The sequence below is a fragment of the Neopsephotus bourkii genome, unplaced genomic scaffold (genome assembly GCF_033783945.1).
Source record: "Neopsephotus bourkii isolate Nb327-2 ecotype Australia unplaced genomic scaffold, CSIRO-AGI_Nbou_v1 NB_114, whole genome shotgun sequence".
NCBI lineage: Eukaryota > Metazoa > Chordata > Aves > Psittaciformes > Psittacidae > Neopsephotus > Neopsephotus bourkii.
Genome location: NW_026900631.1, coordinates 211,269 through 226,243, shown reverse-complemented (window position 1 = coordinate 226,243; position 14,975 = coordinate 211,269). Strand labels below are relative to the sequence as shown.

General features: G+C 43.7%; 1 protein-coding gene across 1 annotated transcript; it reads right to left on the bottom strand.

Annotated features, from left to right (window-relative positions):
• Nucleotides 1-461: 461 nt before the first annotated feature.
• On the bottom strand, nucleotides 462-14,423 carry HHIPL2 (HHIP like 2). The gene is made up of 9 exons (XM_061365066.1): nucleotides 13,678-14,423; nucleotides 10,172-10,824; nucleotides 9,375-9,518; nucleotides 8,374-8,705; nucleotides 7,020-7,146; nucleotides 6,232-6,377; nucleotides 4,672-4,753; nucleotides 1,639-1,721; nucleotides 462-870 (listed from the first exon to the last, which is right to left on the bottom strand). Exons 1-9 carry the CDS (start codon nucleotides 14,059-14,061, stop codon nucleotides 500-502), a joined length of 2,322 nt encoding a protein of 773 aa, XP_061221050.1. The 5' UTR covers nucleotides 14,062-14,423; the 3' UTR covers nucleotides 462-499.
• Between the last annotated feature and the right edge of the window lie 552 nt (nucleotides 14,424-14,975).

Below are 14,975 nucleotides of genomic sequence, written 5' to 3'. Positions count from 1 at the left end.
AGCATCCTTTAGAACCTGCCCATCACCCATACCTTGGAAAAAACGTGGCTTAAAAGGATGGTAATTTGATTGTCTGAAAGACAACTACTCTTAACATACACTCGTCACTGTGTTTCAGTTAGAAGACAAAAGAAGAAAGTGAGGTCACCGACATGCCCATTCTGTATTCTCAGATAAAAAGATGCAAGTCCTGAAAGTTGGAGGCACTTGGATTTATTAGGCAGTCGTACACAGCCAAATCCTACCGGTGACTATCCATCACAGACTCATAACTACTGCCATGAGAAGAGGACATCAGAGCAGGATTTGCAAAGACACTTAATAGTGGGAAGCTGGTGCTGCTGTGAGACACACACAGGGACTGCTAACACTGACACAAATGCTCCAGCCTCGGGAGCACTGGCACAAGCGAGAGGATTCTCCTTTATTTGGTCACTTGTCAAAACATTTGCCTCACCATCTTAGAAGTGACTTGCTTTCACTGTGACATCACTGAGCTTCAAGAGCTGCTTCTTAACCTGCCCTTCTTCCTCCTCTCCCGATTTTCCTTCACAGATGCTGCTTTCTGTGGAAGAAGGTTCTTGGTCCTGGTTAGGCGGGAGCTGCTCTTCTTTGGTGAAGGTGGTGCTGTTGTGGTTCTGTCAACATGTGCAGCCTTCTTCTGCTTTGGCTTGTGAGACTTAGCCTCAGCTTTGATTTTCTGTCTCTTTTTACCAGATGGAGCTGGTTTTGCTGTTGATGCTTTTATTTTGGTGGATGGGGTCTTTTTACCTTTCCGAGGAGCAGCTGCTGGGGTGGCTGCAGTGGGGGTAGAAGACTTCTTCAGAGGCTTGGTTGTTGAAGGTTCATTAAGCAGCTCAAGAACTGTCTCTGAGGAAAGTAATTAACATGGTTCAGCATCCCCATGCTTTAAGGCAAAAGGCTCATTCAAAGATATTATTGATATAAACCTTTATTAGAGCTGCAGTTAGGAGAAGTAGCTGACACTCTGAAAGAAGACATACACACTGTATAAACCTCTTCCATCAACAGAGGCCTGAGTTTCTGGAAATAAAATTTGTTTTAGAAATTATTAATGAGTATTTAAGGGAAATAAATGCAGGCAGAATATGACAAAGTCTCACACACTTCTGGCACACTGAACAATATGAACTTTTCATTCTACACTAATATCTGGAAATCCCATACAAGACAACTTCAACCTGCTAAATACTGTGTCTACTCCGTAAGATGCAACCCCTGTTCTAGTTGCATTAGACATCGTAAGACAGAAAAAGGAAGATTTAGTCCCCTATATGTACAGAGAAGGGATCAGGTGGCTCAAGGAGCTTATCACAGAGCCAGACACCCAAAACTTCACAGACCAAATCCAGTGCCTGAATCAAAGCTATCAGTTCCCTTGTGTGCCCATTTACATTATTGCTTAGCAACACTTTGGGGGGAAAAAAGATAATCAGAGGCTGGGATTAAAAAAAGCATGGCATGTAGTAGATGACAGAAGCCCACATTACATGTGGTAACCTAACTTCAACATTACTCCTGCACAGTGCTTTAGGCTTCTGCTAAAGACTTTAGTAACATGCCTCTAAGATGGTTCTGTGTTTTGCTTCTCAGTAAAATCAAAGCCTAGCAACTTACTTGCACGTGGAACAAATGGTATCCATTTACTCTTTGTTTTCACTGGAATGGGCTTGTATTTACACTTCCCTGGTGGAGCTCTCCTTCAAAAACAGAAAGCCATATGCAGATATCAGAGATTGTTATGGAAGTCTGTTTATTCCAGAAGCACACATAAATCCCCCATTGTACTTTGCTTCTGCTGGAAGAGGCATGGAAGCATTTTATGCACACAGAGTGTAACATAGGTGGAATTCAAGAGCCTAGCTCAGGGCTGCAAGCCATAAAATCCTTGTCTGATTAGCAGTAGCATCTGGGAGGCTGCACCTTCTCTTGCCTTATCCTTCTGGCCAACTTTCTGCCATCAGGAAAGTTGGCCAAAATACCTTGATCCAACAGGGATAGCTGGTTTGCTTGTGTGGGGCATGCGGGCTTGCCTGCATGAACTAATAGCCCACCACCAAATTCAGGGGTGCTGATGAGGTGTGTTCAGCTACATGTCCTGCTGCTGGAGGCACAGCACAACGCTGCTTCTAGAAAACTGGTGGATGCATTGGGTGAACTTCAGATTATCAGTCGTTTTGAGTTGTTTCACCAATACTGGCTCATGCATCCCACTTTGAAGTGGAGGGGTCTCATTCCTGCCCAGAAGGCTTGTCAGTGACAGCGCTTTCTGCTCACTCAGGGTGCAGCATGAGGATCCCTGTATATGCAACAGAATATTCCCACACAGCCCCACAAATGTTAGTGTGACCTTCAGAGGGTGCTGCTTGGACACAACACAGTGCTGCAGCAAGAGCAAGTGGGATAGGAAAGGAACAGGCTAAAAGGGAGGAAGCAACATCTGCAAAGGAAGTGTGTCCACATTCCTCTCCTGCTGGTCCCTGACAACTTCCGAGAGTACGAAAGCATCCAAAGAGCAGCACGTTTTCCCTGAGGTAAAGCTGTCACATGTTAAATGATAGGAAGGGGGTACAAAGAAGAGTAACAGACCTGTACTTTTTGTTACCCACCAAGGAAACTGCTGTAGGACAAATGGGAAAAGTCTCTTCCAGTTTGGCATGCTCAACAGCACAAAGCAAAGTATGACTTCAGGCATCACATTTTCTTGTGATTAGCATTCTCCTTCAGACAGGAGCAACAGCCAAGTGGGTCCTCCATACCATTTTAATTAAAAAGGTTACCAAAACAGGGTTGTTGGCATTGCTTGTGATGCTTGGGCAAGGGGGAATGTTCCTATCTCTCCTCTCTAACTCTTATAGGACTTTCTTCACTCTAACAGAAGGGATTTGGTGCTAATCCAGGCAGGGGGCATTCTGCTATCTCCAAGGCAAGCTGAAGTGGGGACACAGGGCACTGCTGCTGTCAGTTTTCCAGGGAGGTTCCTAGGAAAGTCCGAGCTGCCATTAGGTAGATGGCAGTGGCCCTGCCAGCATTTTGAAGGAGGTTATAGGGTGGCTTGCTGCCCTTGCCAGCATGCTTCCTGAAGTGTCGGCAGGAAACAGGAAGTGCTTAAGCTCACAGTGAGACAGAATGGAAGAATCCTATAAACAACATTAAAATGCAAAGGAGAAAGGAAAAATCTCTGCTTTTAATACAAGAGGAGGAGGCCAGAATACAACCCTGGATCTGGAGGGGTTAGGACCTTGCTCCAGGGCCAAGCAAGCTCAGCCTCAGAGGAGCAGTCAGTGCTTTGCACACCCTGGACAAGCTTGCAAAGTGCTTCAGCGAGCAGACAAGGGCAGAGCTGAGCAGAACAGCATCCAGGCTAAGGTAAGCAAGGAGAACCAAAGAATAAATTCCAAACAGCCATGGGAATAAATGCCTGGTCCTGCTCAGGAAGTGAAGGATATGAAGCTCCAAAAGCACAGGGAAGAGCTGGCTCCTTTCCAAAAAGGCCTTTTGAGCATTGGAGCCATCGCACTCCTGGCAGGAGTCACTGTGACAGTGCATTGCTGCACATCAGTCCTCAGGTAGGCAGGCTCTAGGAAAGGCTCCCGTGGCTGCTTGTGACAGAGAAAGCTGCATTTCTCTCTTTACAGTGGGAAAAGAGAAGATTTATCACCCCAGTAATCTTCAGAGCACATTAAGGAGTGGCAGAGGGACTGCAGAGGGCTTGGGGTTTTTGTTTTGAGGTTTTTGTGACACAGAGGATGCTTAAGATCACAAATTTATTTTCTGTAGTTGAAAATAGTACATTTTGGCAGCCCCAGTTAGTGCAGTTCAAAAGCTTTCTGGCAGACATTAAGCTGTTAAAGGCAGGAGTCTCCTCAAGTAGTTGCAGCAAGTAAAAGACCAGATTTCCTATTCCCATCACCTTAGTACAGGGACTGAGTTAAACATGCAGCTTTGGATTTAAAGCTGCAAGAAAACAGAACTGGTTTTCCTCATTTTGTTAGTGCCCAAGACCTCAGCAACAGCACAGACACACATGTGAGTACTGTAGCTACATTACAGGGTGATTTCAAATTCATTTCATGCTTTTTAGCAAGACCCAAAAGCTTGGGGAGGGGAAACACTTGCATAAGCATGCTTATTATTGGAAAAACAGACCTTATTAGCAGGGATGACTGTTTAATGGGGAAAGAAAACATTTTGCTTGGAAAAACTCTGCTTTGGGCTCCAATTATTATTTGAACGCTGCATAAAGCACTAGGGTTCACTCTGTGAAAACTAAACTATAGACTGCAGATTACTTATGTATATAAAAGTGCATCACAGATATTTGATGTCATCATCCTGAAGTTATCCTTCATCCTGTCATTTTTACAACACCTCTGTGCTCTACTTTAGATGTTATTTTGATCCTTATTGTCCCAGGCCTTTAAGTTGCCTGAATTTTGCCTGTTTCTGGGTGCACAAATATGACAAGTGAGGAATAAATTCACTAAAACTGACTGAAGTTGCACCAGGTGTATGGTGGATGAACAAAAAACAAGGACTGGATGTGGAGGTCAGTGAGATTATCAGTAGTACTTACTCTTTCTGCTGCGATAGCTGGAGAATGTATAATGATTATAGAAGAATTCAGCATGGAAAAACATCTTTACTAACCTTGCAGGATCAATAAACTTGTAGAGTGATCCATGTGGTGCATAGGCACTGGGATAAGAAGTAGACAGAAAATACAGCTCACCTAAATGGAAGTGAAAAAAAGAAAATTCAGCCTCAGGTTCAAGTGCCCAAGAAAAAAAATAAATAAAAAAAATCACAGTTTTCCATTTCTTTCCTGCCTGTCTCTTCACTAATTCACATGGTCAGAAAATCAGGAAGCTCCTTCAGTCACTCCATCAGTCATGTCTTACTTCCAAAAAGTGGGATTTGGTCTGGCCTATGCAAGTGGACTCCCAGCGGCACTAAATAATCTCTTGGCTGCAGCAGGGTTCCACACAGAACCAGCAGCTCTCAATCAAGCAGAGTGCCTGAGCAGGACCTCAGTTACCTCATATGAGCAGCCCTCCAAGAGGTTACTTTCCTCTGTATAAATATGTATTCTTTAAAACTTGTTTGTTCCAAAGCAGCAGCCAGAGCTACAAATAGAGGGGAAGATCACACATCAAATATTTAGCCATCTCAGCCATCCAAAAAAATCCCTCAAGAGCCAAACTGGCTAATCCATAGAAGACAGAAGCTTCTTATTCCTGTATGGTTGCTAAGGAGAGCAACTACGCCTCATGCCTTCCCTTCAGCACCCACTAGAACTATAACCAGGCAAACTATAGCGGACTGCAAAAGAGGCGAAACAGTTGCTGTCTTTGAGGTTACATGACAACACCATAGTGGTTTCTAAAAGAACAACCAGTAGAAGAGACATTTACCATGCACCCATTCCACATGTTAGAACAGTTAAAAGCTGTACGTATTTCACAAAGAAGCCTGCATCTCCCCGCACCTCTGATGGGATATGCTGGCCAGGTGATCCAGGATCTTACTACATTCAAATCTCTCTGAATCATGAAGCAGCTGCTTTTTGTGTTACATAGCTCTGTCAGGACACTGCACAAAAGTGAACCAAGTGTGCTTTGGTACTTTTACCTTGGTGAGAGATCTGGACATCAAGACCACAGCAATAATCCCATGTATTGAGACATTTCCACTGCATTTTAAAATGAGTGGTTTTCCTCATCCCACCCCCTCGATCAATCATCCACAGTGTGAAGTGATGCTGTTCTAAGACTGAGGAATTTATATTAATCAAGTAGGGGAAAATCAGATAAGCTGTAAGAACTCAAGCGAGGATGAGCTGTTACAGTTAAAGAACAAACTGCATCGATACAGTGTTTTCATTAATGAAATAGGATAAACCAGCAAAAGGACAGGGAAAGGATGAAACAGGAGTTCAGACTCCTAAAAGGACCTGGAGTGCTCAGACTGCAAGTTCACACGAGGATCTGTCTGCTGAGCTCTCCATCAAGCCTGTCTACAATAGCCTCACAGGGCAGGAGACCTCTCTGAACTACATACAAAACCTACCTGCAATACTGAGTTAGACACAAGCCTGTTTGCAGTGCTGGCTTTCCAGTATGTGAGGAGCAACATAATCCTATATATTTGCCCTACAGTAAGAACTGACAGTACAGTTTCCAGTAAAAGCATGGCTAGCATGATACCTACCTGCTTCATCCTCAGCAAATGAGATGATGAATTTACTGTAAGAACTGATCATTCTAGGGAAAGCACAAGTTCTTGTGCTGCCAATGCAGATATCTTGCTTCTTCCATTTATTTCTTGTCTCATCTTCCTGTAAAGCCATAAGTCGACTAGATGAAAAATAAAACCGTGTTTTACGTTTTCATCATCAAAATTAGTTCCTGTCAAAATTATTACTGAAAAAAAGTGAAGTGATTGGCTTTAATGGTTGTCTTTTGGAAAAATAGACATGAACAAAAGCAGACTTATCCTTAGAACTCTAAATTGGATAGAGAGGAACTCTTCAGCAGGGACTGTAGCAATAGGACAAGAGGTGAGGGGTTGAAACTGAAACAGAGGAAGTTCAGGTTAGAGATAAGGAAGAAGTTCTTTACTGTGAGGGTGGTGAGGCACTGGCTCAGGTTGCCCAAAGAAGTGGTGAATGCTCCATCCCTGGCAGTGTTCAAGGCCAGGTTGGACAGAGCCTTGGGTCTAGTACGGTCTAGGGAGAGGTGTCGCAGTCCATGGCAGGGGGTTGGAACTGGATGATCTTAAGGTCCTTTCCAACCCAAATCATTCTATGATTCAATGAAATGTGGATTCCAATAAACATACTGTTATAATGATCAAATAGAGAACTTAATCTAATACACAGATATCCAAGAATCTCATTTACTCCAGCTCAGAAGGTTTTGGGATACTCTAATATCCTTATTTGCCCAGATAAGGCACATGTGGGTGCAGAATGGGAGCTGCAGAGAAGACAGTCTCACCCATTCATGAAATCACCAAAGATGTAGAGACCATTCAAGTTGGGCGATTCACATCCTCTGTACACATAACCTCCAGTAACCGACTTCCCCACGCTGCGGCCATATGCAAATATTGGAAGAATGTCATCTGTTAAACATAGAATAAGAAATGACAAAATTTATGGATATAAATCCAGCATCAAAAACCAACTGGTCAATGCCACTGACAAGCATAAACATTACTAGAACAGCCAGTACAGATGCACAAACAGTATCCCCAGGGAACTAGTGGATCCCCCAACACTGGACACATTTAAGATTTGGCTGGACAGGGTGCTGGGACATCAGGTCTAGGTCATGATTTGGCCAGAAAGGTTGGAGCAGATGACCCTTGAGGTCCTTCCAATCTGGGTGTTCTAGGATTCTAGCTAAATATCAGTGGGAATAGAGTAATTTACTCCACGACAAAAAAGACCCAGGGACTTTAGAGAGCTCCCTTATCAAGACTTGTCCATGATGAACTTTCATAACACATAGGACCAAGATTCTCTGCATCAAGCCAGCAATATAGAAAGGTATCAGCCTGCAGGAAGTCAATATTAGAGGTTTGTTACTGCACTAATCATTTTATCAGGGATTGTCTTTAGAAATTCCAGCATTGTTAGAAAAGTAATAACACCAAACAACTACAAGTTAACAGTTTTATAGGTTTACTGACATCCTCAGCACAGAACACATGTGTGACCACCACTTTATGTCTCATAACTATGAGACTCATAAAATAAAGGCTTTGACTCTGGCAATGTTAAATTCAACGCTAACATCAAACCTTTCTTGAGTTGAATATCAGATCCCACAAAATGCTAGTCTTGTCCTCACTTATTTCCTGTGGATCAAGTAGTTTCTGACCTTTAATGATGGGGACAAAGATCACAAATGCAACTCATTAACAACTGCAGATTAACAGCAAAATCTAATTCAGATTTGTTGGTAAATGAGGATTAGGCCTTTTTAAAAAACCATAGCCATGGCTCGGAGCTTCTGAAGAAAACACAGTATTGCTTCCCTACTTACACCAAATCCATTGCCTTCCTGACTTCACTGGTAAGGCTCTGTCTGTCTGCAAAAAACATGGGCTTTAACCTAAGCACCTTGTCCAGTGCAGCATATAGAATGGAATTCCCTGAACAAGCAGGGCATCATTTTATACCAGCACTGCAGGGATGGGGAGAAGGGATTTCTGCTCTTAAGAAGTAAACAATCTCCATTTAACACACAACTCTGGATTATTTAGCTTCACTGGAAGAATGGTGCGATAGTCCACTAAATACATTTGTATAATAAAGTAATCTTCTATGAGACACTTCTTCCTTACCCAAAGAGGAATTGTGGCAAAGCTTTGTGTCGTAGCATTCAAATCCCTCCTTTGCTCTCCAGCCGTAGTTCCCTCCTTTAACAATGAGGTCAATTTCTTCAAACCTGTTCTGCCCAACATCTCCACAGAATATCCTCCCTCTTCCCTTCTTCGTGACAGGGTCCCCTCTGTCAACTGCACAGCGCCACATATTCCTGACCCCATATGCATAAACCTCAGGGCGGGCCTTAGGATCAGACACAAATGGATTATCAGGAGGGATGCGATAAGGCTTTCCATCAGGGCTTCTTCCATCCACATCAATTCTCAGGACTTTCCCCAACAAAGTACTCCTGAGGAGAATGACAGAAAAAGAAACCCCAGCATGAGAGCCAACTGAAAACACAATTCCACTTTTCCAAGGGGAAGTTCTCTCTCCAAATAAAGCAACCAGTATGTCTTGTAACTGCTCAAGTCCCAGAAGACTCTCTCCTCTCTAAATATAGAATCGTAGAGTTGTTTGGGTTAGAAAGGACCTTAAGATCACCCAGTTCCAACCCCCTGCCATGGGCAGGGACACCTCACGCTAAACCATGCCACCCAAGGCTCTGTCCAACCTGGCCTTGAACACTGCCAGGGATGGAGCATTCACAACTTCGTTGGGCAACCCATTCCAGTGCCTCACCACCCTAACAGGAAAGAACTTCTTCCTTATATCTAACCTGAACTTTCCCTGTTTCAGTTTGAACCCATCAGCCCTTGTCCTGTCACTACAGTCCCTGATGAAGAGTCCCTCTCCAGCGTTCTTGTAGCTCCCTTCAGACACTGGGAGCTGCTCTGACATCTTGGATTTCCCTCAGCTTTCAAAATGTAGAATGCTAATTGTTGAACTACTGCATTGACCAGACTGGCAGATGCACAAGCACTTTCAGGAAGCACTCTTATTCTTTCACATTGTCTCATTTGCAAAACCTTCTATCTTGGTGAACAAGCTCAAAGCTTTTACTTGCCCTCCTACTTACGTGTTCTGAGCATTCCCAAATGTTCCAAAAGGGTCTCCTGCTTTCCCTCCATCCCCTGTGAACAGATACATGTAGCCATCCACTCCAAAGAGCAGCTGCCCACCATTATGATTTGCGGCTGGTTCCTCAAGCTCCAGGAGATTCCTTAAAAGAAAGAGGGATAAATAAGTCCAGATGTAGCTACTGGGAAGGACTGAACATCCAGGCAGGCTGCAGAAATACTGCATTGCTTCTACAGAAGAAAGCCAAGACTTCCCAGCTGTACAGATCTTTCATTGCAGCAGGGGGGTTCTGCTTTCTTATATGAGAAGCAGTTGGTGAATTTGAGGGCTTCAGAACCACCTTGTGGTGACTGTGAAACTCAAGAGGAAATAAGTCTGCTATTAACAAACTCTACCCCATAACTGAAGTTTAGCTTCTTCCCAGGGAGATAGGGCAGGTGCACATGTCAGATTAAATGAATGTATAGTACATTTATTTTTAGTGAATCACTCCTGATCCCTTACTGTCCAAAATACTTTTAGAGCAGATGTTAATTTCACAATAGGCTTAAGGCTATAACTGCTCTTTAGAAGCAAAAGTACAAGATGGAGAGAAGACAACCTGGAATCCTAGATCCTGAATCCTCTTTTCAGTTTCAACCCTAGCTTGCTGTGTGACCTTGAGCCAACCTTATCTCTGATAGCTTCATGCAGCTGTACCAGGGTAACTGGGAATGTGCAGGTTCTTCAAGTGGAAAGGACAGGGAAAAATACTTTCTCCTGGTGGCATGCAGTAGCATTGAACAGGAATTTTACCTTTCTGAGCGTGGATCTGCTTTGTTGGCATCAGATGCCAAAACCTTCAATTCACTAATCCTGATCTTTTCCACTCGGTTCTTATCCATGTATGAGTAATAGATATAAAACTTGCCGTTGTCCTTGTACTTGGGGTGGAAAGCCATCCCCAAAAAGCCCCTCTCATCCCCTAGCCATGGCGTAGCCAGCACTAGACTTCTAACATCCAGAAAGGGCTCCTCCAGCCGACTACCATCAGGTAGGTAGACCCAGATGACTCCCACTTGCTCTGCTATGAACATGCGGTGGGTATGGTCATTTGCATGCACCATGAGCACTGGGTTCCTCAGGCCGTTGGCAACCTCTGTTAGGCAAAGCTGGAGACAGCCTTTGTGGTCCTCCACTACTGAGCCCAGGTTGGTGTTGAGGGCTGTGTTCTTCAGCACATTGGGGAAGCAGTAGTCCTCATCGTGGAGGTGAAGGAGGTTGCAAAAGTGTGTCCTGTTTGTCTCGCAGCATTCCTGGATGTGTCTATCACTGGTCAGCAGGCTGATGGCAGAGGGGCAGTTGAAATGAAACTCGGAGCAGTAGTCAAAACAAAGCCCTGGGATGTTTCTCAGAGGTGTCTGAGGGTTTTCTGCATCATAGAGATGTGCAGCGTATGGAGAACATTCCTGGGAAGTAAAAGAAATGGAATATGTGGCTGCGTACACACATCCAGAAGCCAGGACACCTTCATGGAAGCAAACTGGTCACTAAAGTGGAAACTCAGTAAAGCAGGGAACATCAGTCACCCCCACAGACGGTGTTTGCCTGGCAAACAACATCTGCAGCACACAGACCTAGCAGGAGATGGTGGCCATTCCTCAGGATCTACATAAACTCCCAGGATGACATGGCCTTGCCAATCACTGTTGTCTGCTTTCATTTCATTGTGCATGAAACAACACAATCCTACTACTTTATACAGCAGATTCAGCAGAAGCTGCTAAGATCAAGATGATACTTTTGTGCTGTTTTGTAACTGTGCCCAAAAAGAGTGTGCATTCAGCAATCACAGGGTTCAGGTTAAAGCAGTTTAACAAGTATGTTACTTCCCCTGCACTAGTTTCTATCCCATGCTAATATTATGGCTTTCAATCAGCTTGAACAAGGTCTAATTGGCCTTTTTGGGGTTTTAAGTCTCTCTTGTAGCAGTTTTCTGAACAGAGAAGCATCCTTTCAGCCATCAGCCAAAGAGCTGTTATAGTGCATGCAGCAAGGTTTGCACCTATAGCCACACAACTTGTACAGCACCTCCTTAAGAACATTACAGGCAGTATTCAAAGTTCAATATTCAGTTTTTAGGCTAAACCCTAGAATGGTTCAGCTGAAGGTCAGACTCTAACCTGCAAATGCTTAGAACAAGTGTAGCTAGTGAAAATAAACCCAGATCTTGCCTGATGCAAACAGATGCAGCTCTACCAGCAGGGCCAGAATGCTTTAGATGCCTTTTCCAGCATGTTAGTTTTCAGCAGATACGTATCTGGTTTATAGTGAGCAGCAGAAAATCCATGTTTCAGAACACATCCCTATTTAATCATATTCTATTTATTAAGAAACACACTCGGAGTGCCAATGTGAGGTGCACTCCATAGCATCCTTCTTGGGCACTGCAGGCCCCAAAACCAGGTTCCTCTGTGCAAGGCTCAGCACCACTCAACGCCCACCAGGAAGGCTGGGAAGTTGTCTGGGTTTATGGTCTGCTGGTTTGGGCACTGAAGGACCACCTAACTGAATGAACTGCTTTGTTACAATGCATTGCTACTGCTCTGATCTCACCCAAAGGTGGGGTAGAATGCTGTTCTTGCTAAATTAGAGCATCAACTAATAACTCTGGTTTATCAAAAAGCCTCCTCTTTCTTGAAGCTCATTTTGGTCTAAAGACAAAACTGTTGCTATTATTTTGTCTACCACCGCTTCTGAGACTAATCTGTGTGTCCCGAGTTCCATGTGAATAACAGCAAGAAAAGCACTTGTTACAGCAGTTTATCTGAAGTCCTGCCATACACAGCAGAAGAGCACTTGGCAGTTAAATCCTGATTACATATCAACATCTGCCTTCTTGTATTTGATATAGCACTAAGGCAGCATGTACTTAGTGACTACAAACTACCAGGATACTGTGGAGGGGATAGAACGGAGATGTCATTTTCCATCCCTTCAGTCAGAATTTGACTGAGCAAAGCAGCTTCACTAAAGCAAAAACGTTTGGTAGATCTTTGCTCCTCCACTGATTTCACAGCCAAGTAAGATTTGCCAGAGAACCGAACCTCATTGTCACCAACCTGAACAGGAAGAGCAACACCCAACACAATCACAAGCTCCAAACCCTAACAGCAATCAGACTAAAAGGTATGAAAAGAGCAATAACTTATTACTTTGAAAAATCCAAAAGAAAATATAAGGGTAGTTTCGGGTTTTTTTGCTACAATATACCCAACAAATGTTAAATACATTATATCCTGCAGAATGAGCAATGCAGCAAGTCATTTCCATAGAGGGATTTTTCTACTTACAACATGTAGAAAACTCTTCATAAAACCAACACTGTTGGTTCTGCCAGGAGCTGTAACCTGTCTTTTTCTGGTTTACTAACTGCAAACTAACAACCAACCCTGATGCTGCTTTTTCCAGCCTTGGTGCTGAAAGAGTGTCCTTTCTGAGGAGATGCCACAATGTTGCCAGCATCCAAAAAGAGTGGAAACATTTTGGTACACAGACAATATTTTAGGGCTAAGAAAATATTAATTAGAGAAGATTTACATGTTCTTAATAAGATTAAATGTGTCTTTTGCCTGTTGTGTGTTTTGGCATGTAGTAACTCCAGCTCTGCATCACTAACGGTTGTTAAAAAGGCAGGTCAGTTCTGCTCTCTAACTCCAGGGAGGCTTAGGAAAAACAGTGTCTTTGGTCTTTTCTCACTCCATAATGCCTGTTTCCCTGAGTTTGTTGGACAGTGGAGACAGAGCACTGATGGAAATGCAGTGAGACTGAAGCCTCAGCTGTGTGAAACCACTGCCTGGTAAGGTTTGTTTCACTTAACCATTTGGAGCATCCTTGCCAGGAACAGAATCGACATACATCCTTCACACAGTCCAGGGATCCAAACACTCAGGCTGATAATTCCCAGCTACCGTTTGATCCTGTAGACTTTGTAATCCAGCACCTAGCAGCTAAAAGAAGCAAATATTGATCTGTAACTTCCCCTCATGATGAGAAAGTGAGCAGAGCAGCCCGATTGCCATCATGAGCCACATCAATATCACTAGGTATCGCCAGATACCACAAAGGGATGTACCTCACACAAAGCACTTTGTGAAACGCATGCCAAGGATTAGGTACCATTAGTCTGTCAGCCCACTTTTCCCCTGCTCCCAGCACCTCTTCCCACAGCAACATAGCTAGCTGTAAGAGACTATCAGAACCACAACTGACCCCCAAGTCAGCCCAAAGCATAGGATACAGATATTGTTTTTCTGCCCTACCTGACAGAGGATATCTTTGATATATGTCCCACACAGCTTATGCCCCTGGGGATCAATATAATCCATGATGTCCCAGTATTTTGCTGCAATGCTGTTGTCTCTTTCCTGGTCACAGCAGCCAAAATTCTCATAGGCAGAGCAGAATTCCAAATGAAAAGGGGGCTGGAAGGGTGGTCCATAATCCAGACACTGAGGATGTGCCAGCAGACAGTTTATGAAGCACAATACGGAGAGGTAAAGCAAAACATGTGGGCAAAAAAAGGAAACTCCAGAGCTGCTGCTGCTCCTTCCAGTGCATGGCCAAACATTCACTTCCTTCAGTGCAGGTTTCTTGAGGTCAGATGTATAGAAATCCTGGACCTCTTCGTAGTATGGTTCATTCATCCTCTGTGGTTTATTAACTGCCAGCCACAGAGCTCAGCATTCACTCAGGTTTGCTTACATTCTCTCCCTTTTTCTCTCTCTGAAGTTTACTACTTGGCAGGAGAGAAACCCTCCAGGCTGCCTCTCTGGTATTTCACACGTCACATAGCTGAACCCTCCCCTCTGGACACCTCTTAGATGCTTAGAAGCACTCACAGATCTAATTCTTACATCTTGGTTTAAACTGGCTGAGAAATCCTTCACCAAGAAATACAAATAACAAAAATATGAACTATGATACCTATATAGAGAACACTCTAATCCCTCCCCATTTACAAAACACAAGTGAATAGTATTCAACTGCTAACTCCATTTTACTCAGCTTTTAAGATTCACCAAACCTGAGGCTGGTTTCATACGGACTGAGAAAAGGTCATAAAATCAACCAAATTAAGGCAGCAGTTAACCTGAAGTACAAGTAACTTCAGGACACGAATTTTTACAGAGATACTGCTATTACCCACAAATCCAGATACACATTCATGGTTAAAATAAGAAGAAATTAAGAAAGACTGACGAAGTAAACACCCATTTACGGCACCAGCATAATCTGCAGTTGACTCTAATGTTCTGTGTTAACCCTGTACTTAAGCTCGTTGATTTTAGTGGGTTTGATCACAGCTGATAGTTAAACCCATTTAAGGACGCACAAGATTCTTGCCTACTTTCCCCTCTGGTGAAGGATACCCAAGCATGCCCTGCAGTTAGTGAAGCACAGCATCAGCTCCGTGCGCAGGACAACCACGTGTACACCTTGTACCCAGGCTGTGTTTGAGAATGACACTTCCCCAACTCTGCTCTCCCCCAGTTTAATCACAACCAAGCTCCTTTATCACTCCACCAAAACCAAGCGTTTTCCTTTGACAGAGACATCA